Source organism: Oncorhynchus clarkii, chromosome 5 (genome assembly GCF_045791955.1).
Source record: "Oncorhynchus clarkii lewisi isolate Uvic-CL-2024 chromosome 5, UVic_Ocla_1.0, whole genome shotgun sequence".
NCBI classification, from domain to species: Eukaryota; Metazoa; Chordata; class Actinopteri; order Salmoniformes; family Salmonidae; genus Oncorhynchus; species Oncorhynchus clarkii.
This window is the reverse complement of record NC_092151.1, coordinates 65,496,643-65,523,262: the sequence shown is the minus strand read 5'-3', so window position 1 is coordinate 65,523,262 and position 26,620 is coordinate 65,496,643. Positions and strand designations below refer to the sequence as shown.

The window sequence follows — 26,620 nt, the reverse complement described above, 5'->3', positions numbered from 1 at the left end:
GAGGAAAACTGCGGCTTCAAATTAGTCACTTATTAGTTATTCATCATTGTCAAAATGAATAACATTGCAATTACCCTCAATGATGATATATTGTGAAGATCACTAGAATTAAACGAACAGATATCAAATCAGAATGTTCAAGGAATTACAAGGCAGACATTACTGTACATGTAATTGATATGAACAATGAAAATATAAAGATGACAAGGACATATCACTGAGTTGTAGCATAGCTTGTTTATTATTTTTTATACTTTTTTTGCATAGGGAAACATACTTACTTCCAGTAATGTATTTGCTAACAGCGATGGCTAAATACAATGTTATAATGAAATATTGTCAAAGCTGTACATTTCTCCCACACCAGTTCAAAAACACATGGCAACTTTAGTTTTCCTGTATGAGAGTCATTTCAAATAATTAGCAGAAAACGTTTATTACCGACTTTTGCTGATACTTTTGTACTAAAAGTTTCAAAAAGGAAAATAAAATCACAAGCAGTTGAAAGTGATCCGTGTGCGCTATGAAGCCGTTTCCTGTTCTATTCTACCGGATGTGTCAGAACTAAATGTCCACATGCTCTTTCCTGGTGTGCAGTGTGTATGTCTGTGCAGCAAGCAAGCGATTAATGAATAACTACTATGGTAATATTTGTAAAGAATAATGAGGAAAAACAAAAAACCTTAAAATGTAACACTGCATTAGAATGTTCTCTGAGAATCATCTTGATCTCTTCCCTCCTCCACCCAACCAACTTCATCACACTGAGAAAACAGCACGTTTAAAGATGGAATCAACATACATGTCCAGAACAAGATGAAAGTAATAGAATTGCCAAGAAAGGTTTGGCGCGCCAAGCAGTTGAAGATCATGTGAGGAATTTTATTTTTTGTAAAAAGAGCCCTCATTAAAATGTGGCCTTGTTTTCTCCTCTATTGTGTGGGTGGGGCTTCCCGGTCCTGACGTCAGTGAATCTGTGATATGGATTATCAATAACATTAACAGATCTTCATAACTGCACTTGTTTTGTATGGCTTTTCACCTCCATAGCCAAAGGCCATTGGCTAGTGGGTGCCCTTCACCTTGTAGTACTGTAGGACCTCATTGTGACAGTTTGTGTGGAAAGCTATGAGCAGAAGCCAATGTGAGAGTGGGGCTCAGGCACCAAACAGAGTCCCACACAAAGTCAGAATGACCCCCAGCAGCTTTAGAGTACAAATACTATGTACATCAGAGCTTGAGAAGGGCAATGGCCACCGATAAATGAAATTAGCAGTAAAATGACAGGCACTGCTTGTTTAAATCATTTTTGGTATTCAGTATTCACATCTATGTAAGTTAGCTTCTTTACTTGCTGGTTTGTTGAAAGTAAAATATAGAGACCAAACTTAAAAACAGTTACCTTTATCCACTGGGTGAACATAAGCACATTTCACCACAAAAACTATGTTGTGACACATCTGAGAGTTGTGGCCTGGTCTCCATTATTCTGTGCTCCATGTCTCTTCATACAGTAACAAGAGGATTATGGAGACTGTTTACTACTCGTTTCCTCATTTGTGATTTTTGAGTTTGCATGAAAACAACTCCACTAACTGATCATTAAGGGGAATAGGAACAAGTAAATACAATACAAGTAAAACCATTGCATTGATCTGACTGAACTGGGCTTCCCATCTACCGATCCCCCAAAACTCTCACAAACATACACGTCTTGTCATTCTACACTTTGGACTGGTGTACTGCTAGGTATTTTGTCTCTCTGAAGAAATAATCTTGACACTTAAACGGGACTTGTGACCATTTTAATCAAGTCCCGATTCTAATTGTAGGTAAATAAATATCTGCATGAGTCTGGACAGTGACTGTTGAGTTACTACGAACTTATGAATTAATATCAATAGGTAGCAGATTCCCAGGTCTTTACCCTGTCAGGGTACACCAGCCCTTAATTGCATAGGGAGAATTCAGAGTTCCTGCCCGAAATAGTTGCACAGACTATAAACGACATATTTCTAATCTATATACTGTACCAATTGCATAAAGATAAACTAGATCCGTTGACAAACCGTGAAGGAAAATCATAGGCCAATATAGTAAATCAACTTTTTTCATATTCTAATCTTCAACGTTGTGTTGCCACCATGTGTAAAGACTTCTCTTTTCATAAACTCATACTCGATCATTACCCGTTGCAGTGCGGCTGCAGCATGAGCTACCACACACACCTTCCACACCCTCACATCATATCAGTAGCAAGTCCCTGGGCGGAGCAGAGCAGTGCGTCCTTGAGTAAAACTGGAGTAACATTCACAACAACGCAGCGCTGCTGAAGAAAGGCACTCGGAGCAGTGTGGGGCCTCACACCTGCACTACCAGAGGAATGTGCTTCATCTGCACACATGCCTTTCCTGACCAAACACTCAGACAAAAACACACACAAACACACTGTGACCACACTTTGTATGGACTGCAACAAAACTAGTGCGACTGTCAGCCCTGCTGTTGTTTGTCTAGGACTGATTTAAATGTCTTTACAAGCCCAAATCCCACAAACCAATTCAACATCTTCAATGGATGTCTAAAAATGTACCACCCAGGTGGATGTTCAAGTGATGTACTCAGTGGGTTCTCTAACGATAAACAATAAAAGGGGAAAAATACGGTGAATAATATTCTTAGCTTGTTACAAGCAGCTGTTTCCTCAATTTATCTTGCTCTGTCTCTCTCTCACACACACAGGATTCCTACACCTCAAAGGTTAAGCTTGAGAAATATTTCCAGAGAAGAACATCTTGAGAAGTTTCCTTAAACATCAATACCAGGTTATTTAGTGCAACCTTCCAAATAGAAGGAAAGTGTTTGAGATCTTGAAGCTTGCACAGCAACAGTGAAAATAAAAAGAAGTGCAGAACTGTTAGATGACTTGTGGAAAAAATGAAAAATAAATGGCAATGGAATTTGCATATCCCCTTGAGGCTTATTGAAGCTTTTGGATCTGTTTAAAATGACAACAAGTGATGCTGAAATGACTGGAGTCCAAGTTTCAGGGTTAGTAAAACCAAATACAGGTACCTTGTTTAAAAAGGCATGCAGCATTGGTGGTGAGCTCATACCAACCATAGCAGAACCCTAAGAAGGAATTCTTATATTTTGTGGCTTGGCCACAAGCTTATAACAACTAAATCTAAACACAAACATAAACATGTACTTTCTTATACAAAAAAAAGGAAAAAAATGGTATGTACATTTTGCCTATTTCATTCTCATTGATATACTGTAAGCATTTATACACAGGATAATGTGTCCAAAATGTAACAATCCTACAATAATCACAATGATAATAATCACTACAAAAATGTTAGTAAGGGTTTTGAAATATAATAAGATAATGTTTTACATGCATCAGTATCGAATGCATATTAATGTCTTTCAGAGTAAGTTCAACCATCACCTGTGGCCACTTTAAAAAGTGTTGGGGGGTGGGGGGGAACACCTGCTCTGAAAACAAAAGTCTATGTCGCTGTCGTAATAATATAATGTATAGCCGAGTTTAGTTACAAAAAGCAAATGAAAAAAGAAGACGGTGTGCTGAAGGACCACTGTGCTGGCTAGACTACCGTGGCGTCCGACCCATGTCCCTATGTGTCCCAGTCAGACCCAGGCTGGAGGGTAAACTGGACTGGAGAGGTGAGTGTGGAGCAGTGCAAATCTTCACAGAACATGTCATGACACTCCAGCGTCTGCTGCTACTGTACAGTTAGAACCAGAGGGGAACTTTACATGGGATTCTTTCTCTATTTCCATTAATTGTGTTTAAAACATCCAAATGTAGTTTTTTGAAAAGCCTAATAAGTCGACATACAGTAAGCTTGAGCATTCGCCAGCGCTACCAAACATGAGCACTTTGGCGCCCTCAGTACTACAGCAGTAATTGGACTCCATGCTGAAATCTAGGAGGCGAATGTGATGACTTGATTATGGGCCTTGTGCTCCAACTAGCCCACTGACTATACTGGGTGTATGGTTAACACGTTAGTTGGCCTTGTCCTCCTTCCATACATGACAGAGCCCAGGGACATAGCCCACACCGTGGGAGTTCTTTGATCAGGAGCAGACGCTTGCCTCACCACATGTCCTGTTTAACAAATATAAATGAGCTTGCTGAATGACGGCAGCATTTTGTTGAGCTTGAGGATCGTATGGATTTGATGGAATGCCTTCGCTACAGCACGCCACTTCAACCTGGGACTGTGGACCGGGACACATAAACCGTCATCGCCAAGATCTTAAGCAGGGCATGCAAACCAGCGTTTCCCAACTCCAGTCCTCGAGTACTCCCAACAGTACACATTTTTGTTGTAGTCCCTGACTAACCTGATTCAACTCATTGAGGGCTTGATGATTAGTTGATAAGTTGAATCAGGGGTGCTTGTCCGGGGATGCAACAAATAGATGTATGGTTTGGAGGTGCTGGAGTTAGGAAACACTGATGTAAACAAGACCTCTTGTTCTGCCATTTGACTTGAATTCTCAATAGCTACCAGCATTGCAATATCCATTACAGAAACAATACTGTACACTGCATAACAAACTTTCACATGGCCTTTTCTGACCCTGCTGAAAAAAATACACAATATCCTCTCTTATTCAATATACTCCCATTACACTACACAGTAAGAAATGATCAATTATAATCTACCCTCTAATAAAAAAAACTAATGTCTTGGCATCTTTCAGTAATTTGAACAGCTATTAACAGATTTTCTGTTGTTTTCATTCTGACTAGGTCAGTCTATACTTCTGAAGGGCTAATATTCAAAACAACATAAGGTGGATTTGTAGATTCCACACAATGGACCTAAATGTGGAGAACCTAAAAATGTAACTACACACTAAACATGAAAATAATAATCTACACATGGTACATAAAGCTTAACATTCTATTGTAGCCAGTGTTATGAAACCTTCAATTGTTTTTTTTGTGTTGTTTTTTACATTTTATTTGAATTTTTACAGATTTTTGATCAGCTAATTTCAATAACATCCAGGTATTGTGCATATTCCCAGTGAAATAATTTAACCCCTTAACCCGATGGAAAATGCAGTGCGATGCAAAAACTCTAAATCACAAGGTATAAAATTGAGGAGGGGAATTTATCATGTCATTATTGCATCTCACTGCATTAGTTTATTGTGTCACACATTTCCACTCTTCTCCGACAATTCCATCTAGTAGTGCTAAAATACCCCATCCTTTTTTCTCTCTCTCTCGTTTTCAGTCTTCTGAAGTGAAATCCACATCTAGTGTTTTTGAACACTCCTTTCCCCAATACACCTAATACACTCTCTCCCTCTTTGCTATCGGCCAATTTATGTATGTGCAATCTGAGAACCAGATCTAGCCACACACTCACACGATCTCAATCCCTTTCTCTCTCATACACCCATGAAACACACAAACAAAAACAAAGTTGTGAAGCACTGTGCCCTGCTCATCACTGACACAACATTATAAGACAGTTAGCATTCCATGTAAAGAATTTGTCTCGGAAGCTTCAGCTTTATCCTTAAACAATTCCAAATGAGTAGTGTCCCTTGTTTTAGCATATGGATAGAGATTCATACTTTTTTTTAGATGTTCCGGTTTGAAAAGCTATTAAAGTGCTTGGATTTGCCTATCTGCGTATAGGAGACTCGCAGGTTGTAATGTAACAAAATAGTGGGACAAGATGTACCCCATATTCAGTTCTGGTCACTTGGTGCCAAAAATTGTCTGCAGAGGCAGAAGTTGCCATGGTGCTGGGGGAAATGTAAGCCCATCTCAGAGAGAGTGTAGCTCTGTTCCGTGCTAGGAGCCTGATCACCTACAACACATCCCTCACAGCTCTCTACCCTGACCTCCATCTTGAATTGGAGTACTTGGACATTTTCTCTAATTCTTGCAGCACATTCTTTATCATTGAAGAAGAGCTTTAAAAAGGGGGCAAAATACAACTTAAGCAATCGCTGAGCAGAGGAAACAATAATTGCATATTTCACATATTACACCAAGCTGGAAGACATAATGAAAGGGAAAGCAACAAGAGTCAATAAAAACGAAGAAATTAACAAGATTAAATTGTAGCAAGGTTTCCATGTGATGGAATGACAAATACTACTGTATAATAACCACAGAAAGGGAAAATGGTGAAAATACCCCATCTCGATAAACGCAAACTGTCACTACTTTAATCTACTACTGTATTCATCTAAACTGGATAATGACAAGCAATCAAACATGCAGCAATGTTTTTTTGTCATTTTTGCAGCGTTACCGATTACACCAAAAAGAGAAATGAATTTACATAATTTGTATCATGTATTATTGTTCTTAACTAAAGGCAAGGCACATAATGTGTTATATAAAATATCGTGCAAAATAGAAGATAAAAATAGGGAATAAAAATCCAAACAATTAGGTAAAAAGGTAAGAACCCATCAGTATTGTTTGCTCTCTGTTCCAAAGATTAGAGGGAAGAGCTATGGGGGGCAGGGGGGTCAGCTTCAGAAGGGTAGTAAGAGTTTCTGCCATGCACCCATGTCAGCATTATGGTGGTCGATAGAGCTGGTATCTCATGATTTTCTTTTGAAAGCACCATGCATGAATATATATCAGTATCATTTCATATGAGCACCTTTTAAAACAAGTCATTGTGGGTATTCTGTTTTTAAAGAACAGATGTGAATTGGAACACTCGCCGCAAATTTGACGTTTTCCATTGCAAAGCCGTATTTAAAGGTTAGCTTTTCGTAACCAGCGTGTATGGATATTATTCCCTAGAAGTGTATCTGTCTTCATGAGCAATATCTGCATCTGTGTTCTCTCTCTCTACTGAACAAAAATAGAAATGCAACATGCAACAATTTCAAATATTTTACTGAGTTACAGTTCATATGAGGAAATCAGTCAATTGAAATCAATTCATTAGGCCCTAATCTATGGATTTCTCATTATTGGAAATACAGATATGCATCTGTTGCTCACAGATACCTTAAAATAAATGGGCCTCAGAAACTTGTCACAGTATTTCTGTGCATTCAAATTGCCATTGTTAAAATGCAATTGTGTTCGTTGCCCGTAGCTTATGCCTGTCCATACCATAACCCCACTGCCACCATGGGGCACTCAATTCACAACGTTGACATCAGCAAACCACTTGCCCACATGATGCCATAAACGTGGTCTGCGGTCAAGGCCGGTTGGACGTACTGCCAAATTCTCTAAAACAATGTTGGAGGCGGCTTATGGTAGAGAAATGAACATTCAATTCTCTGGCAACAGCTGTGGTGGACATTCCTGCAGTCAGCATGCCAATTGCACACTCCCTCAGCTTCAGACATCTGTGGCATTGTGTTGTGTGATAAAACTGCACATTTTAGAGTAGCCTTTTATTGTCCCCAGCACAAGGTGCACCTGTGTAATGATCATGCTGTTTAATCAGCTTCTTGATATGCCACACCTGTCAGGTGGATGGATTATCTTGGCAAAGGAGAAATGCTCACTAACAGGAATGTAAACATTTCTGCACAAAATTTGAGAGAAATAAGCTTTTTGTGCGTATGGTACATTTCTGGGATCTTTTATTTCAGCTCATGAAACATGGGACCAACACTTTACATGTTGCGTTTACATTTATGTTCAGTGTGTGTGTGTATATAGCTTTGATATGTTGGTTTAATTATGTCATTGCTGATAGCAGAGTTTTATACTTTTCTTAGTTTGTCCCCAGCAGACAACCAATGAGAAGCCTGTTCTCAGAAAAACACATGGAAGGTGCATTTGGCTGGAGACAGGTTAGGGCTGTGAGCTCTCCATAACTTCTCCCCCTCTGTGCATCACACCTCTCTCTCACACCACATCTGTTGCCTGTCTAGAGCTCATTAATGTTTGCAGTACTTCAAACAAACCAAAAACAATAGTACAAAGAAATGTAGAAAGAACTCTTGCTATGTCTTAGGCACTTTTCATGGCTGTATATATGGTTTGGGCTTGGGGAGTCTTAAGTCCTGATGTTTTCAATTTATAAATATGTATCTGCATTCATCCCAACACATTCTGCAACAAAGTCTGTTGTCACAAACATTGCATTAGCAAATGAGACAAGGACAAAACCTGTAAAGAAAGTTCTGACCAAATAGACTGGTGATGGACACTGCTGGTCAGTCAGTTGCCCGTCATCAATGAGCCAGAATCATGCCATGTGCACACATGGATACATGCAGTGCCGTTGGCCTAGCAACCATTAGGTCTGGGGTCAGTGGTGGCACTATCAATGGCTACCTTTACAGACACGCTTCTAATGATCAAATCATTCACATTCTTCTCGACTCATCCAAAGTACGTGATCTGCTTTAAAAAAAGATTCATAAATTGCTTTTTTGTTTTCGATTATATAAAGACAGCATGAGTAAGATAATAAAAGTGTGACTTAGATACACAGAATGTAGAAAGAGATCCAAAAGGGTGCGATTACCTAAACCTGTCAGGATTCCCTGTACCTCAACATACACAAGGAAACGTCCTCTAGATGAGTATAGAATATCTGAAACACAACAGGGCTGGATTGTTCTGATCCGAATCGATAGCTCAAGAAAGCCAACACTCATAACTCTTGTACCCTGCTACCAAAGCAACACAACATAGTAGTTTCTACAATATAATCCTAAAACCCACCTCTGACTTGCAACATTTCATATGATTAGGCCAAGGGATAGCTGCTAAAAAGGAAAACAATTACATTATAGTAGTGCAATGCCTGTAATGTCCAATGCAATTTCAACTAAATACACAAAAAAAGAAAGATTCTCCCCTCTACACCCAATACTGTCTCAATAGTGACATTACTATTTTTGTACTCCCTTTGTCACTATGCAGAATAAACCCCTGTTATCTACATTAATACAAACTTTATGCAATATTAACTCAAGAGTGGGGCAAGGATAGGAAGAGGAGGTTTCACTATGCTTGAATCGTATGCAAACACAAACAAATGTCTAAACAAACAGACAACAGTTGACAGGCACAAGAGGGCGTATCAGTTATTGTGAAAACTAACACACCTGTTACAGTACCTGTCTTTTTTTACGATGCTCTCTACTGCTCTAAAGACAGATCCTTTTGATTGTGTATGCATATCACTGTGCCTCATAGAAGACACTTTTAAACACGACAAATGGGCTGTGTTAAATGAAATCTTAAAAATACCCCACTCTTTAAACAAAGTAACTGACACAGATACAGGATTGTCAATCAAACTGGATGAAAAGTAGACTCTTCATGGGTAAAGGGAGGTTATTGACCATGTGTGACCAGCCTCCCCTAACTACTTTCAAAGAGTTGTTTTTTTTACCGTCTCCGAAGAAGTGTGGAAAAGTATAATTACTGGATCCGGATTCTTCTCTTGTTGATTAAGAAAATAAAGGATGCTTATTTTGCATATATGAATGAGGAAGCAGCACCTGTAGCAGAGGGGGTGTTAAAGAGGAGGGGTACTATCCTGGAGACAGGGTCATGTCTCTGCCCCACCATTCATTTTGGCTGCACAAACCTTTTCTCTTTCTTTCCTTGGCGTTGCTCTCTCTGCCTCTTGTCTTGCATTCCAAAAAGGTGTGTTGAAGCATCTTTTATGTTGATATACATAAATATATATGCACACATATATTTATATATATATACACTTTCCCTCTTGCATCTCATTTGCAATTTTCTTAATTCCACAAAAAGTGTTGAATCTCAAATCCATGTGTCCCTGCCCCTTTCGATGATCCTTGTGTTGTTTAGTTCCCCAGGTACCAGGACTGAAAGAAAGAAAGAAAGACAAATAAGTCACTTTACACATGAATTGCAGAAGTGGTTATATGATAGTCAAAGAAAAATAATATTCTCTCCATTTTCATATTTGACTACAATGCTGATAAACAGTAGATTTTTATGTCTACATCAAGTGCACATGCACCACACCCACCAACCACCACTTACGCTGCTGCCATACCGTTTATTAATATTATTATCATCTCTCCTGCTACCAGTCACTTTATCCTAATCCCTGACTACATGTACATATCTAGCTCAATACTCCAGTATCCCTGACTACATGTACATCTCTAGCTCAATACTCCAGTATCCCTGACTACATGTACATATCTAGCTCAATACTCCAGTATCCCTGACTACATGTACATATCTAGCTCAATACTCCAGTATCCCTGACATACATGTACATATCTAGTACTCAATACTCCAGTATCCCTGACTACATGTACATGTCTAGCTCAATACTCCAGTATCCCTGACTACATGTACATGTCTAGCTCAATACTCCAGTATCCCTGACTACATGTACATATCTAGCTCAATACTCCAGTATCCCTGACTACATGTACATGTCTAGCTCAATACTCAAGTAACCCTGACTACATGTACATATCTAGCTCAATACTCCAGTATCCCTGACTACATGTACATATCTAGCTCAATACTCCAGTATCCCTGACTACATGTACATATCTAGCTCAATACTCCAGTATCCCTGACTACATGTACATATCTAGCTCAATACTCCAGTATCCCTGCACATTATACATTTGGTACTGGCACTGACCCTATATATAGCTCCTTTATTTCTTATTTCTCGTGTTCATATATATTATTATTAGTTATCGTATTTCGATAATGAATACTGTACTGTTGGGTAGAGCTTGCAAGTTTTTCACTGTACTTGTGTATGAGACAAATAAAACTTGAAGTGCATAAATACAATAAAAGTATGTTCTGCTTTAACAGTTGCCATTAAGAGGTTTCGTAGTACATGTCCGTGTGTTGCATTTGACCTGTATAATTGCACAGTCTGTGTGGGTGCCCGCATGTCAGTGTTGTTCTGGGCCAACGGTACAGTATGAGATGTGAAGAGCAGTGATTGGGGATAATGCATGACCAGGGGAAACACTGTGGCCAACTCCAGACACAGTGTTTTACTTTCACAGTGTTCTACAATCAGTGTCTTCTCCACTAATGGGCCCCAAACACTTAACTCCAGTCAGGACGACCAACCAAATAGAGCAATTCAAAATAATACGGAGTACAAGAGCTGCTACGGCGAGAGATCTCAGCAGGATCCTACCCAAACCCTTAAAAAAACATCATGAGACGTTGGCTTTCTCCTGCAGACCACTGAAGTCTTTTCACAATTTGACAGGGCTGAATAAAGAAATCACACACAGACCTCGGCCCCCACCTCAACATTTTCCACGAGGTTTATGTCATTTTAACAGCCCTTAAACAGACGTCTTTAACTACACCCAATTGTATTGATTTAATAAAGTTAAAAAAGGAAACATCTAGCCTATTCCTTGTTACTTCTCAGAGTAAAATACCATGTGGTCCATGACCCCAGCCTCTAACTCCTGCCTACCCACCAGGCGCACACACACACACACACACACACTAGTATCAATGTAGTGGCGCTTCATCATTCACAGATGCACAAATTTGTACTTACTTAGCACTGTATGCAGGGGGAATGGGGAGTGAACTATGGACAGACTCTTGGAAAAACGTTGAAATGGGGTTTGGAAACAAACTGCTGAGCAGGGTCAGGAGAAACCAAGCCAAAGCCACATTAAAGAGGCAGTATTGTAATTCAGAGGGGTTGCCTGGCTCATTGGAAAGACCACAATGGAGGTTGCCAGTCAAAGCAGGGGGCGATGAGGGTCTGTGCCAGGGGTGAACTCAGGAGGGCCCCATGCTTGTTGAGTCTATGGGGTAGAGCCTACTGTAATGACTGGGGCTGGTGTCTTCACCGTGGGCAAAGGCTAAATGCACATACTGTAGGCTACAGGCGCCATACCTTAGCCATTGAAAGAAAACTTACTGCAGCCCCTCGTCAAATTCATAACATTCAACACAGTCCCCCTGGAGTCTTCTACTACTGGCATAATTGAATCAACAAATACATGTGTTTCTTGAGTTCTGGATCTCATCTATGCAATAGATTAAAATGACCGCATGCCATTCCAGTATTTTGGAAATGCTTTTTTGTTGTTGGGATAAATAAACAATCTACACCCACTCTCAAGAAGCCAGTCATGATTCAATACATTCTGAGTTTATGTTATAGAAACACAATACTTGCCTCAGTGGAGGCTCGTAATTTACATTCTGAGTTTCCCCCTCTCATTTGGGCATTTCTGTGGCAACCTCCTGGGTCTCTCTCTTTACAAATGAGCATAAGCTTTACCAGACCGCTCTGCATTGGACTCCGACTCCTTAAAACAGAACATCTCTCTCTTTACACGTTGAGCAATACAATGTAACTGATGAATGTGCTTTCTAAAGGCCCAGCTTTAGGTGAAACCTTCATGTGAGTCGGTAGCAGCAGCCCTAGCCTGGAGTCCCAGAGAGCCCACGTTACCATCAGGGGAGCTGGAGAAAACATCCAGAGGTGTCCAACTCCTCTGCACACTTGGAAGGAAAGACACATCTGCAATGGGAGCGATGTGGACTTCGAGCAGTGAGAATGGGAACTGTTTCAATGCGCAGTAGTACTGGACCTACAATCCAACTAAGTAACATACAGGCCAAACCAAAACACAACACACTCAGGGCTAAATGAAAGTGTGAGGCTACAGTCAATAAACAAAATAAATCCCTCAATTATTCAAGGACTACTGTTGTAACAATTCATGTGATGACTATGAATGAACTTTGAACAACAATGAAGGGAGGGGACACTGAGCCATCAGTGAAGCAGTAGTTCACTGCAGTAGTTCACTATGTCCTCTTGGGGGAAGCCTCCCTCCCCCACTACTCCTTTCTTTACTATCGATACAACTGGGAAATACATTCATCCATATGAATGATGAATCTCAACAGTGTAACACGGTAATGACTATGCCTACTAATGTAAAAAGAAATGAACACAAAAAGTTGATCGCATCTTAAAGTTAAGTTAATTTAAGTCCCTTAAAATGTTATGATTTGATGGTGAATTACGAGTAAATAGGAATTAGGTTTAGAGAAAGGAGCAGGTTGAAAATGCTGGGGGGAAAAAAGATGGTCTTACCATCTCTCTCTGTTGTTTTGGAAAGGTGTTCAACTTTTCTTTCAGTACTCGTTGCATGCCAACTTATTTAACTGACTTCATTATTTGAATATTATACATGAAACCAAAAGCACATTTTAGTGACGGTAAAGACAACCAATCACAGCCAATCAAGGTTAACCGTGGTGAGAGTCTCACTCCAAAAACAATATTTTGTTTCTTGCGAAACGTTTTGCCAGGAGGGGAAAGTATAATTCTGAAAATACAAGGCTGGGAGTCTGGGACAGAGCTGCACAGTCTGAGGGAAGCAAAACAGCTACCCAGATGTCTCCTCAACGCAGCACCCTATTGTACTGAATACTCACTGACATTACATTACTCTATTACACTGCTGCCTTGAGTTAGGAGGTCATATGTTTCTGAAAACAAAAATAAACTGTACCACGATCCAAAAGAAAATGATAAGATAATTCAAATGTAAACAATAGTGACACAGACACACACAGTAGACACTGCATGCGCTGGAGCAGGTTTTCAATCGAGGCCTGCGCAATCAATCCAATTTTTTTGCGTCGTGGACGGGCCGCTAGCTGATGAATGACTGGCGCTAGACAGGGCTTGTATTAGTTTGGTCTGCTGTTACTTTTTATTCTACACTTCCTGAAGTTCAAGTTCATCCTGCAATTACACCATGTCTGGTTTCCCTTAGCAACCAGACAGCCCTGGACGTGACCATCCCCGGAGCAGGCTCATAAGGCCCCCCCATCCCCCTTCGGTTCCCTTACGTTCCTCTCTCTGCGCAGGCTGAAGGAGCAGAGGCCCACAAGAGGCCAAACGACACAGAGCAAAGGAAAAAGGACTTCCTCTGACAAATAATTACTTTGCCTATGAGTGCAGCAGGACTATGAAACAGAGAGTAGATATCCCGTGACAACTGGCAGAATTAACACTAAAGTTGTTTCTCTCTATACTTCTGAGTTGGGTTACAACAAAAGAAAAGGTCACCTGGGGTGTAGCATTGTCCCTGTGTTATTACATTCCAATGTGTTTGTTATTATAGCATGTGCATGATCCCTGCGTTCTTTCATGTTTCTACTGGCCAGATGAGATGACTCTGCCATTTTACTTCACCTCACATACACACACACACACACCTCTCCTAGCTCAGCAGTCTCTCTCATTCTCTTCCTCTACATCATCACACCCCTCATTGAGGTGCACTTGCACTTTCTATGGAGCAGGAAGCACTGCAATGCAGCAGCAAGCCTCAAAATGCCTCAGCTCTGTAGCCACATTGGGACATATAGAGGTACTGTGTTTGTTTCGTTGGTATTTTAGTGAGATCAACTTCATATTTCAAAGTTGACAAAATTCAAGCCTCAACTATCCCTAAATGGAAGAGAAATCCATGAGTGTTAACACTGAATATCTACGATCACACTGAGGTAAATGTAAACTTGAACAAGAGGGACATTTCTTAGGCCGTGTTAATCTCTCACACACAGCCAAAAGGGTCCTGGGCTGGCTGTAAACATTCGGACCCTGAGGCAAATCCTAGCTAATGCCCTCAGATATATAATTGAACATAGACGTATGGCTTTGATATCAGAGAGAGGAACAGAGCCAGGGGGTGAGAGAGTTTACTGCTTTGAGCTGCTTTGAGCATTAGAGCAGAGGCCTATCTATATACAGTATGTCTGACATCAGCAAAATTCTTGAATCATAGTGATTAGGGTTATTTAAGTGATTTACATAATATACCGTAATACAGTGTATAGATATTCCTTTCATCAACTGCTACTAATTCAGTAGCATTTCCTGTGGTGGCTATGTGAACATAAGTGTGAGTTATGTACAGTTAAGGACATCAGTGAAGTAGTGTGTTAGGTGCTGTGTACCTGTGCCTGGTAGAGTGAGCCAGGGTCTCGAGGTCCGATCCCGACAAAGGAGCGGTTGGCAGGGGGCGTCCCAGGAGCTGAGTATGCTGAGAGAGAGAGAGAGAGAGAGAGAGAGAGAGAGACAGAGAGAGAGGGAGAGAGAGAGAGAGAGAGAGAGAGAGAGAGAGAGAGAGAGAGAGAGAGAGAGGGAGAGAGGGAGAGAGAGAGAGAGAGAGAGAGAGAGAGAGAGAGAGAGAGAGAGAGAGAGAGAGAGAGAGAGAGAGAGAGAGAGAGAGAGGGAGAGAGAGGGGAGAGAGAGAGAGAGAGAGAGAGAGAGGGAGAGAGAGAGAGAGAGAGAGAGAGAGAGAGAGAGAGAGGAGAGAGAGAGAGAGAGGAGAGAGGGAGAGAGAGAGAGAGATAGAGAGAGAGGGAGAGAGAGAGAGGGAGAGAGAGAGAGGGAGAGAGAGAGAGAGAGAGAGAGAGAGAGAGAGAGAGAGAGAGAGAGAGGGAGGGAGAGGGAAAGAGAGAGAACACACTCTTATAACATAAAGGCTTGTTATGTCAATTAGTTTGGGCAGTAATGAATATGTGTGTTTAATCTCCTGTGAACTGAATTAGCAGCCTGTGCCAGATCATTAAGACTGGCAGATGTGTTGTGCACACAGTTATTTCAAGGGAATTCACCTGCCTCAGACACTAACTGAAATTGACATCATATTCTGGTATATGCATCATTTTGAAATACTGTGCAGCAATACAAGACCTCAGACCCTTCCTCAGAACCACTGTTGGTCATAACTTATCTTGATCATCCAGTACAATGTAATGGAACTTAGTTTCCTATCAATTAGACAGTGATCTGTGGATTGACAAATTGATCTGTTGACACGTAGGCCATGCTCATTTCACTGAAACAGTGGACTCCTGTCAGCATCCAACACACGTTGTACTGTAACTTTCCAACACGGATGAAGAAAATGTATCGCTAACGGAAGCTGGCGTGGTGAAGGACCGTAGCAGAGATTTCAATCAAAGTCACATGAGGATTTATTGGTATTGTTAAAGCGTCCTCAGTAAAGCATATAGAGCTGTCCTCTCTGAATGGAATAATCATGATTAATGATGATGGGAGTAGGAGATGCACTGCAACACCTGAATGTTTCCTCTCTCCCCCCTCTCTTATAAAGGACTGAGAGACAATAGCCTCGTCCTTCAGGTAATGAATCAGTAATAAGTAACGATGGGTCTGTAGGACAACCCTATGCACTTAGAAACTATAGTCACTGAAGACCTAGGGGCTGGGAGTAGCAGGCTCACCAGCGGCCCACTTACTGGGTGACGTGGGGGAGTTGGCTCCCCCGTCCGAGGTGGTGGTGCTGGACTTGGAGTCGGAGGGCAGCGTCAGTCGGGGCATTCCAGGGGGCGGAGGAGGCGCCAGCATCTGGGAGGAGATGTAGTGACTGGGCACCTTCACTTGACCACTGCCGTTCAGCTGGGAAGGGAGAGAGGGGGGCACATGTCAGCTGTACAGTGGGGGATGGTGAGAAGGAGGGGGAAAGGAGGAGGCTTCACTGCTGCAACACAGATGATATAATACTGTAGATGTCACTGCACTGTCCCGGTCTCTCAAACACACACCTTCCCTCTCCATCAGTGTGTGTGTGTGTGTGTGTGTGTGTGTGTGTGTGTGTGTGTGTGTGTGTAAGGGAGACAGAGAGAGTGGGGAGAGGGAATGAGTGATGTCTAGGGGACTGCACTGCTCAGCCAGTCATCCATCCATGGCTGCTCTTCTACATGTCTTTCAGAGACTCTGCTCCCCAGAGGAGAGGACTGCAGTGCAACACTCACTGTCCTCCACAACAATGGATGAGCAAATGAGTCAGCTACATTGTGGTCCCATGCGCTCGTCCTTTGTGACTGCCTGGCTGCAGTCGCACTGCAGCAGGGGGAATTTCAATGACTCTGCAGTTTGGGCTGAGCAGAGCCCAGCGTGGCTGCTGCTGGGGGGCACTCCTGATAAATGTCTCTCCTCTTTCGTCTGTGAGCTGCCTGCGCCAGACCCATGCACTCTGCCAACCTCAGCAGCACCGCTAGAGACGTACAGGGATCTCCTTCTCCCTCCACTCCTTTCCAAGTGAAAACAGAAAAAGTACAGCAGCTTCATTGAGCAACCTGGCTTGTAATGCTGGCATTATTGAAGCAGGGAGGGGGGTCATTTGCATGTGGTGCAGTGGCAGGTCCTCTCAGCTGTGTGTCATATGTGGATAATGAGTATAACCATGTCTGAGGATCTGGGCTGGTCCCAGGGCCAGCAGGCTGAGTCTAAACAGAGCAGGAAGTTTCGGGGCTTATTTTCCTCTCTGTGACGGGGGATTCACAACTGCTGTACTACCAGCCAGCCAATACATTGAACAACTATAATCTAAGAAGTTGGCTAAAACCCAGTGATTACAATGATTTCATGGCTTCAGATCTATTGAATTGTTGCCCCTTTCTCCTTTGTCATGTTTAAAGATACAGTATGGTGAGTGTTAATTGTTAATTGTTCTCTCCGTGAGAGTCACGGAGAGTCTGCAGTCTGGAGCAGAGGGGAAGAGTAGCAGCTAGGTGAGGAAAACCTGTTTACTATGTTCCTACCCGGCTGTGGGCTGCTTCTCTCTCAGGTTACACCACCTAACAGTAGAGTATCCCCTGGCCAGTAAAGACCACGACGGGGGAGAATATGGGAAAGAAATGGCATATCATACTGTTCACAGGGGACCAGGCCATCTGAGACAGGGTGACAATATAGGAAACATGAAGCATGAAGGAATGAAATAGCAAACAAACGATTAGGTGAATCTAAATGACAAATGGAAATAACACAATTCTCTGAATAAACCACTCAAACGTATAATACATTCCCTCTGGGAAATATACCCGAGTGAGTGAATTTCCCTTAACAAGACCTCAAACTAAAGAGCTGGCCATGAGATCACAGCCCGACATGATGTCACATTAGTACAGGTTCTACTAGATGAATACATTAAGCATGGTGAACTGAAAGCCACCTCTCTCTGCACATCAATGAGTGACAGCATTGGTGGCTGGCTCAGTTGTAACCTGGCGCTGCTTGTTTCTACTCCTATCTAGAATGACAGTGAGTAATGAGTAGGGTCAGGAGTTTTACTGACCACATGACCTGACCAGGACAAACTCTGGGCCTTAGTTAGAGTTGTTAGATGGGCTGGACTCACTGGGCTGGGCTGCTGGTTGGACGGGTCACAGGCCAGGGAGACCAGGTCCTTCAGCGGGTCTTGGGAGCTGAGGTGTGGCGGGTAGCGGATGGCGGTGTGGGGGAAGTAGGAGGTGGACTGGGGCAGGATGGAGGTGGTGGGGAAGTGCAACGACGAGGAGGGGTGCGGACTCCGAGAAATCCCTGCACACACAGAGAGAGAGAAAGGGAGAAAAGAGAGGGAGGGAGGGGAAGAAAGAGAGAGATGGAGACAAAGAGGGACAGAGAGAGAACATTTTTGAATAAGGGTACTTGTTCATGCTCCAAAATGATGGTGTGCTTGAGATAATAAAAGTGACATTGGAAGATGTGTGGTTCTGCGAAACAAAATGTATAATTCCGTGTGAGTGCAATTCTCTACTCTCAGTGACTTTAATACAACCACTCTTCACGGGGAAAAATGATATATACATGTCATGAAATGACTCTCCTTTGGTACAGTACCTATTGCAAGAGTTTGTGTTTCACATTTAGTACTCTAATCAGCACCACGCGCTAATTTAGCAGAACACACGAGGATGCACGACCAATTCATTTTAACAGCGGCTTCAATTGTTCATGCATCATCCAGCAAACGTTTGGCTGGGGAACACTACCTGCCCATCGATTACTCTCCATCGACTCCACAACAAATGATCTGCCAGAAAGTGTTCACGGGATGTTCAATTAAAACCTCAAATAATGCATAGCCTGAAAGGAAGCTAGTCTTGTTGAAAGCATAATGCCTGCAGTCAGTGCCTCCATCAGGCTTAGCTCAACAGATACAGACATTAAGAATGTGGAACTATGTAGATAGTGTTGCTGTTGATGCTGGACCTCCGTACAGCACGAGACACTACATAAGGAATCTTAGCTGTGGAGAAGTGTGACACGTCATCTCTTTTATTGACAGTTCAGACTTTTTTTGCTATTTTTTTTAATAAACGATTCCCATCCTTGGAGACGTGCATGTGTGAGGGTGATGGATTGTGACAACAGTGACAAGACGTCTCCTGTGAACGTGATGTGCATAAGAGTGTGTGTACTGACCACTGTGCACTGCGATGACGGGCCGGTGGTGCTGTGTGAAGCCGAGACGTGGGGAGCTCTCCTGAGGAGACGGGCTGTCCATCTCTGTCTTCTTTACTCCAGGGGACATGCCTGGACACAGAGACACACAGAGGGTGTTACTGATGCCACTAGGACTCCCATCATAAAAATGCTATTGAAAAGACCCTACATGTAATTGCCCAATTGAATCTGCTACTGCATGGCTTTTGTAATTACAGTAACTCACCACAGGGTGGCAGGGTGCATTGACGCGACCCAGTAAGTCCTCAGTGCTGCAGCACATTGCAGTGAGCACATGGGCTCCCAACTAACTTCCTCATTGAGAGGAAACAACAGGATCAGAATCAATGTTATGTTTTGGTCAGGTCTACCCCAAATCCGGTTAGTCTAGGTAGATCACTCACATTCCCAAGAGGCCTGCAGTGCCTGATACCAGAGTTGCTTAGATGTGCTAAACAAATGCATCTTTGTTGCAGTGGTATTACTGGCAGTGTGCAACCCTCCTCCTCCTCCGTGTTTAGTTTGCTATCGCACACAGAATGTGCGTGAGGAACCCTTTCTCCACCAAGCTCAGGCCTGTTATACATTAGGGTATTAACATTACACAGCTCTTTGTTTCCTTCTTAGGAGTGGTGGAGCACACAGTACACACGTTCTTACTGTGATACTGTACAGAGGGAGTCAGTCATGGAGTGACAGAGGTTTCTCTCTCACACATTATACATGTATACCCCTCGCTCTAATTGTTTTCTGAGAAAGAGGTTGAGAGAGAGGGAGGAAGAGAGAGAGGGGAAAGACTTATTTGACAGCTTCCTCTTCCCCTGCTCTGCCCCAGCCCTCTGTCTCAGAGTGGAGTGAGTACACCAGGGCTTTTCAGGAATGTCAGAGGGAAGGTGAGGTTCAACGGGAGACTTGCTCATAGGATAAACATGCACGTCTGGCTTAGTGCTGGGGGCTAGGCAAGGGCAGCCATTACAGCACTGACGCTAATTACCTGATCACACTAATCTGACTGACCACTCAGCTCAGTCTTCAAGGGTCTAGGCCAACCCACACATCTACCTAGTGTAGTGACACATTACATTAATATTTACATTACAATATCTTGAGAATACATCTTTTGAACAAAGTCTACAGAGTATGAGATGTAATCTAATCAATGGTTAAGTGCGGCTTACACCGTAACCTCCTTAACTGAGAGTTGGTAGTGTTGGTGACCTGAGACAGGGGTCAAACCACAGCTCTACAGGAGGCCAGGCATTACCCTTTCCAATCCATTTGCCCGGCTGCAAACTGACGCACGCTTCCCCTAGTATAGAGGCAAGCTTCCCCAGACCACCTCTACCTGGGGAAGGTGCACAAACATCCTCCTCTTACACAGCCAGTAGCCCCCCCACCATCTCAGAGCGATCATCCGAAGGGGTTGTTAAAGAGGAGCTCGTTAGAGCTGTCTAGACAGGAAGAGAGTGAGCACGACACGAGGAGGGCTAGGCCAGACTCCTGCAGGGTCTCTGACGGGGTCGGGGCCGGCTCTGCTCTATTGACCTCCACAGCTCTGGTGTCAGCATCAGGGTCCCTGTATCGTGGGGCCCTCCTGGAGCCCGGGGCCCAGCCGGGGCCACTCTGGTTAATAGCACCACAAAGCCCCCAGACACGCCACCAGGGCCCTTTACAGGCCACTGGACACTCTATTAGCGTAGCGTGAAGAGTCCACCACAGTTTAACAGCATTAGATCATATGGGAGACCGAGAACCCCCCTGCTAGAACAACACACAGTGCGTTAAACACTCAGATAACAGTTCTGTTGTAAAGATGCTGATCCTCCTCCCACTTACTGCTGCCAACCCATGGTTAGAGAGCTGCCTCGTGGCTCGTACACACGTGTAGTGCACTCACTAGGCAGGCCCCACTCACTCAGCACACCCACTACCTGACCACTTACTCTGTCCCACACTCACTCACTCAACCACTGGACCACACTGTGCATGTTGTAACCTACTCATCCTATTTTTTTTTTACCAGAACCAGGTCAGTGATGTTGGGGGATGAGGGTCATACTGTACAAGACCATGAGAAAGGCACATGCCATTTCGATATTTAAAATACTGCTTTATACAATCATCTTGAAACGATTGCTTGTATCTAGATGAGAGATGCACAGTAGCTTTCCCGTTTGCTAAAAATCTTTGTTAGGAATATTATTCCATACTAGCAAACTGATAGGTGAACCTGAAGTGAGAGGAAAGCAAGAAGGTAGCTACTGCGACGTTGCATCTGTGGATACTGCTCCAAGGTACCTTGGGCCACTTGGCTTTTTGCAGACTTTCACAAAAAATGTTGGTTCAGTAATTAATTACGACTTCAGGCTCATTTTGGGAAATTTGAAGCTGCGTACTTTCTGTTGATAACATGATATATTTATCATTTTCTCTTTTGCACTGTCAGTGGCTTTCAAGGTAACTGAAGTGAAAGTATGGCCTGATATTTCAGCTGTTTCCCCACTGTGATTATGAAAAGCACGAGTTGATGTTTCTCGACAGCCCTAATGAGGAACATTTAAGAGGGACACCAGAACTGAGTCACCGTTTGTAATTACTGAAGAGTTGGAGGATAGCCAGTGTCCTCAGCATGACATCATGAGTTTGTACTAACTGATGAGCAATAAGCACTGTCCTTGTCAAAACGACATAATAGCTAAGAGTTTGTGTGGGAGCCCAGAGGGGATGCTCACCTCCTTCCAGATCCTCTTGCCAGTTGCGGGAGCTGCTAGCCGGGGAGTTGGGAGAGGTGTAGTACTCCCCCCCAGGACTGGTGTCCACATCATCCTCCATGGAGCCCGACTTGTGCCTCTTACTCCTGAATGTCACACAAAGGGAGAGAAGGAGGAGGAAATAAGGGGAAGGCAATGTGACATATTGACAGTTCAAAACTGTGTATAAAGTATGTACAGACGCACAGTACACAAGTGGGTCAACACCGGCAACCTGGAGATGGCCGGGAGGAAACTGAGCAGCTCCAGGATTCTCAGGTAAAACCAGTTATTTACGGTCTCAGTTTGTCCCAGCTTTACTTGACGTTTACAGTGAAATATAAGACAATAAGTCACAGCTTGTGTTTTGGCAGTGTTGCACACGCCCAGATAAATCACATGAGGAACAGCCATTGTCACTGTAGTGAAGGTGTTGTGCATTCAACACCAGGATACTGCTCTCTGTGCACCAATAAAAACAACCATACAGTCCTCCTGTCATCTGCCAAGTGGTTGCACATCCAGCCATTCACTTATGCAAGGCTCCTGTTAATATGGAATGTATTCTAACATTCACTCTAAATGTGAGTTTATTTGCAGGGTAGAGTACAAACAAACTGAGTGTTTTGTCTATTTGAACTATATGCAGTATATTCATTTCCAGTCTAGGTGTGTGTGTGTGTGTGTGTGTGTTTTGGGGCTGGGTACTGACCCGCTGGAGGAGGTGCTGGGCAGGGTTCTCCTCATGCCCACCCCTGAGGGGTTAAGGTCATAGGCCAGGTGCCCCTGCAGCTCTCCCAGAGAGAAGTTAGGGCCTGCCCCCGTCACCACCGGAGCTGCACACAACACACAGGGGGGACAGGTCAGTCAGGGGAGGAACACACACTGCACCACACTTTCAATTAGACATCAATTATCTATGGAATGATACTCAAATATCTACATAAATGACATAACACCATCCTCAAGCTCACTCACAACGCAGCTGAAGAAGTGTGTCGCTCGGTGAGCAAACATATTGTGTTATACCTGTGTATACTTCTCTGTAAGAACAAGAAAAGCCTCCAAAAATCGAATCAAATCCAAGTTTATTGGTTGTGTACGCAGATTAGCTCCGTAATTAACAGTGCAGTAATACCTAGCAATACATAACAATACACAAATTATCCATAAAAGTAAAAAGAAAGGAATTCTGAAATATCAGAACGAGCAACGTCACAGTACGGAATTTATATATACAGTACCAGTCAAAAGTTTGGACACACCTACTCATTCCAGGGTTTTTCTACATTGCAGAATAATAATAGTGAAGACATCAAAACTATGAAATAACACATATAGCATGTAGCAACCAAAAAAGTGTTAAACAAAACAACATTTATTTTATATTTGTGATTCTTCAAAGTAGCCACCCTTTGCTTTGATGACAGCTTTGCACACTCTTAGCATTCTCTCATCCAGCTTCACCTGGAATGCTTTTACAACAGTCTCGAAGGAGTTCCCACATATGCTGAGCACTTGTTGGCTGATTTTACTTCACTCTGCGGTCCAACTCATCCCATCTCAATTGGGTTGAGGTCGGGTGATTGTGGAGGTTAGGTCATCTGATGCAGCCCTCCATCCCTCTCCTTCTTGGTAAAATAGCCTTTACACCGCCTGGAGGTGTGTTGGTTCATTGTCCTGTTTAAAAATAAATTATATACCCACAAAGCGCAAATCAGATGGGATGGTGTATCGCAGTCTCCTCTGAAAAGGTGTCTGTTACTTGAACTCCGTGAAGCATTTATTTGGGCAGCAATTTGATGCTGGTAACTCTAATGAACTTATCCTCCGCAGCAGAGGTAACTCTGGGTCTTCCTTTCCTGTGGTAGTCCTCATGAGAGCCAGTATTATCAAAGCGCTTGATGGTTTTTGAGACTCCACTTGAAGAAACTTGAAAGTTCTTCAAATGTTCTGTATTGACTGACCTTCATGTCCTAAAGTAATGATGGACTGTCATTTCTCTTTGCTTATTTGAGCTGTTCTTGCCATAATATGGACTTGGTCTTTTACCAAATAGGACTATGTTCTGTATACCACCCCTACCTTGTCACAACACAACTGACTGTCTCAAATGCATTAAGAAGGAAAGAAATTCCCCAAATGAACTTGTAACAAGGCACACCTGTTAATTGAAATGCATTCCAGGTGACTACCTCATGAAGCTGGTTGAGAGAATGCCAAGCATGTGCAACGCTGTCATCAGGGTAAAGGGTGGCTACTTTGAAGAATCTAAAATCTAAAATCTATTTGATTTGCTTAACACTTTTTTGGTTATTACATGATTCCATATGTGTTATTTCATAGTTTTGATGTCTTCACCATTATTCTACAATGTAGAAAATAGTAAAAATAAAGAAAAACCCTGGAACGAGAAGGTGTGTCCAAACTTTTGTCTGGTATGTACGTACGTACACATACACACACACACTGTACAAAACATTAAGAACACCTTCCTAATATTGAGTTACATCCCATTTCTCCCTCAGAACAGTCTCAATTTGTCGGCGCATAAACTACAAGGTGTCGAAAGCATTCCATAGGGATACTGTCTAATGTTGACTCCAATGCTTCCCACAGTTGTGTCAAGTTGGCTGGATGTCCTTAGGGTGGTGGACCATTCTTGATACACACGGGAAACTCTTAAGCGTGAAAAACCCAGCAGCGTTGCAGTTCTTGACACAAGAACCATACCCGTTCAAAGGCACTTAAATCTTGTGTCTTGTCCATTCACCCTCTGAACACACACAATCCACATTGAGCATGAAAAACCCAGCAGCTTGTGTCTTGTCCATTCACCCTCTGAACACACACAATCCACATTGAGCATGAAAAACCCAGCAGCTTGCAGTTCTTGGCACACTCAAACCGGTGCATGGTAGCGGAGTGAACAAGTAGTTGCTTGGGTGGCTGAGGTCCTTGATGATCTTCTTGGCCTTCCTGTGAAGCAGGCTGCTGTAGATGTCCTGGAGGGCAGGCAGTGTGCCTTCGATGATGCATTGGACTGACCGCACCACTCTCTGTCGGTGTGGAGGGACCATTTCAGGTCCTCAGTGATGTGTACGCCGAGGAACTTTAAGCTTTGGACTCTCTCCACTGTGGTCCCCGTCGATGTGGATGGGGGTGTACTCTCTCTGCTGTCTCCTGTAGTCCACGATCAGCTCCTTCGTTTTATTGACGTTGAGCGAGAGGTTACAAAAAGTGGACAATCCCAGCTGCAGTCTGCTACTGCACTTCAACTCTCAGGACAACAGTATGAGGATGTAGCAGCCATCTATCAGCATTTACCCCATTTCCCCTCTCAGGTTTCCACTAATGTCATTTATATGGCCATGTGCATTAATGGCTGCCTGCTACTGTGCTGTGTTCAGGTTGGAGTGGACAGAGATGTTGTTGCAGTATACTACACTAGTGTGTACTATACTGTACTGAGCCGTGGGGAGACAGTGAGCTCGGAGAATAATGTCCCATTTGTTAGGTCAGGTACGCTTATTAACAGTGGGATGGCGTCACTACAGATCCCCAGGCAATCAATCTCTCCCTGACTCATACACTGTACCGAGACGCTAGGGAACACAAGACAAAGGGAGGATTCATGGATCTCCAGTGTAGAAAGTCCTTCACGTGCACCTTACAGGAAACTCTGGCCAAAAAGGAATAACCATGGAGGGATCTCCGAACATGAGCAGGGGTGGTTGAACGCGTAGAAACAAAATTATTAGAACAGGAATCCCCCTTCAAGTCAATGTGTCGGATTCATTTCTATGGTTGAGCTGGATAGCCGTGGTGATGCAAAGCAGTAATAACAACCCATTCTGCTCTGTTTAATTACACTAGTAAAGTAGGTCAGTGGCGAATTCATGACTTCTAAAAAGCGGCTAATGTCTCATAGGGTATGCATCCCATATGAGGCCTGGGTAAATACAGTAGAAAGCACTTAAAAGTAACATTAGTTAAATAAGCTAATTATGTAGTCTAAAATCAACGCCTCTTGGGGTTTAAAACACATGCTTTGATATTAGCGTAAATACATGATACAAGTGTTGTGGAGTTTGTGATATGAATGTGAATGTGTCACATAAACAGAGGTGCAGGTGATAGCTGTTAAAGCATAGCAGCATGTGCAGCTGAGGATTTGGGGAGTGGAGGGAGTGAATCTGAAATAGCAGTCTTTTCCCCAGGGAGACCAGATGGCAGGTGGTTAATTGAAGTCTTTAACTACGTTTCCTTCCAATTAGTCAGTCAAGGCGTGACATGGAAAACAGAGAGCCTGTTTGACAGGTGTAAAGTGAAATGTTTTCCCTACGCACCATAATAACTCACTCATTTAGTTTTGATAATTGTAGCTACAGCATTCCACATCAGCTGTCAGCTGTGGTGTGTGTGTGTGTGTGTGTGTGTGTGTGTGTGTGTGTGTGTGCGTGAATGTACGTGCATCCGAGCTTGTTGCTCCTACTGAATGACAGATGAAGACTGACCCTTTGGAGAATGGATTATCACTGGGAAAACTGAAAACGTGATCAATGACATGTGACAGATGGCCGAGCT

At 43.0% G+C, this 26,620-nt stretch overlaps 1 protein-coding gene across 13 annotated transcripts in view; it reads right to left on the bottom strand.

The window, feature by feature from the left end:
* Positions 1–218: 218 nt before the first annotated feature.
* The window catches only part of LOC139409233 (nuclear factor I/C), a 118,117-nt gene continuing 91,715 nt past the window's right edge, over positions 219–26,620 (bottom strand). For 4 of the 13 annotated variants that reach the window (XM_071154094.1, XM_071154101.1, XM_071154092.1 and 1 more), the window contains 7 exons: positions 22,746–22,869; positions 22,016–22,140; positions 19,263–19,373; positions 18,133–18,377; positions 16,277–16,451; positions 14,981–15,066; positions 4,977–9,840 (listed from right to left, as the gene is read on the bottom strand). In XM_071154094.1, coding sequence (XP_071010195.1) covers positions 9,820–9,840; positions 14,981–15,066; positions 16,277–16,451; positions 18,133–18,377; positions 19,263–19,373; positions 22,016–22,140; positions 22,746–22,869 — 887 coding nt within the window. In that variant the 3' untranslated portion in view covers positions 4,977–9,819. Of the gene's footprint in view, positions 9,841–14,980; positions 15,067–16,276; positions 16,452–18,132; positions 18,378–19,262; positions 19,374–22,015; positions 22,141–22,745; positions 22,870–26,620 lie in introns of all 13 variants that reach the window. The other 9 variants (XM_071154099.1, XM_071154105.1, XM_071154097.1 and 6 more) reach the window with 3 other exon arrangements.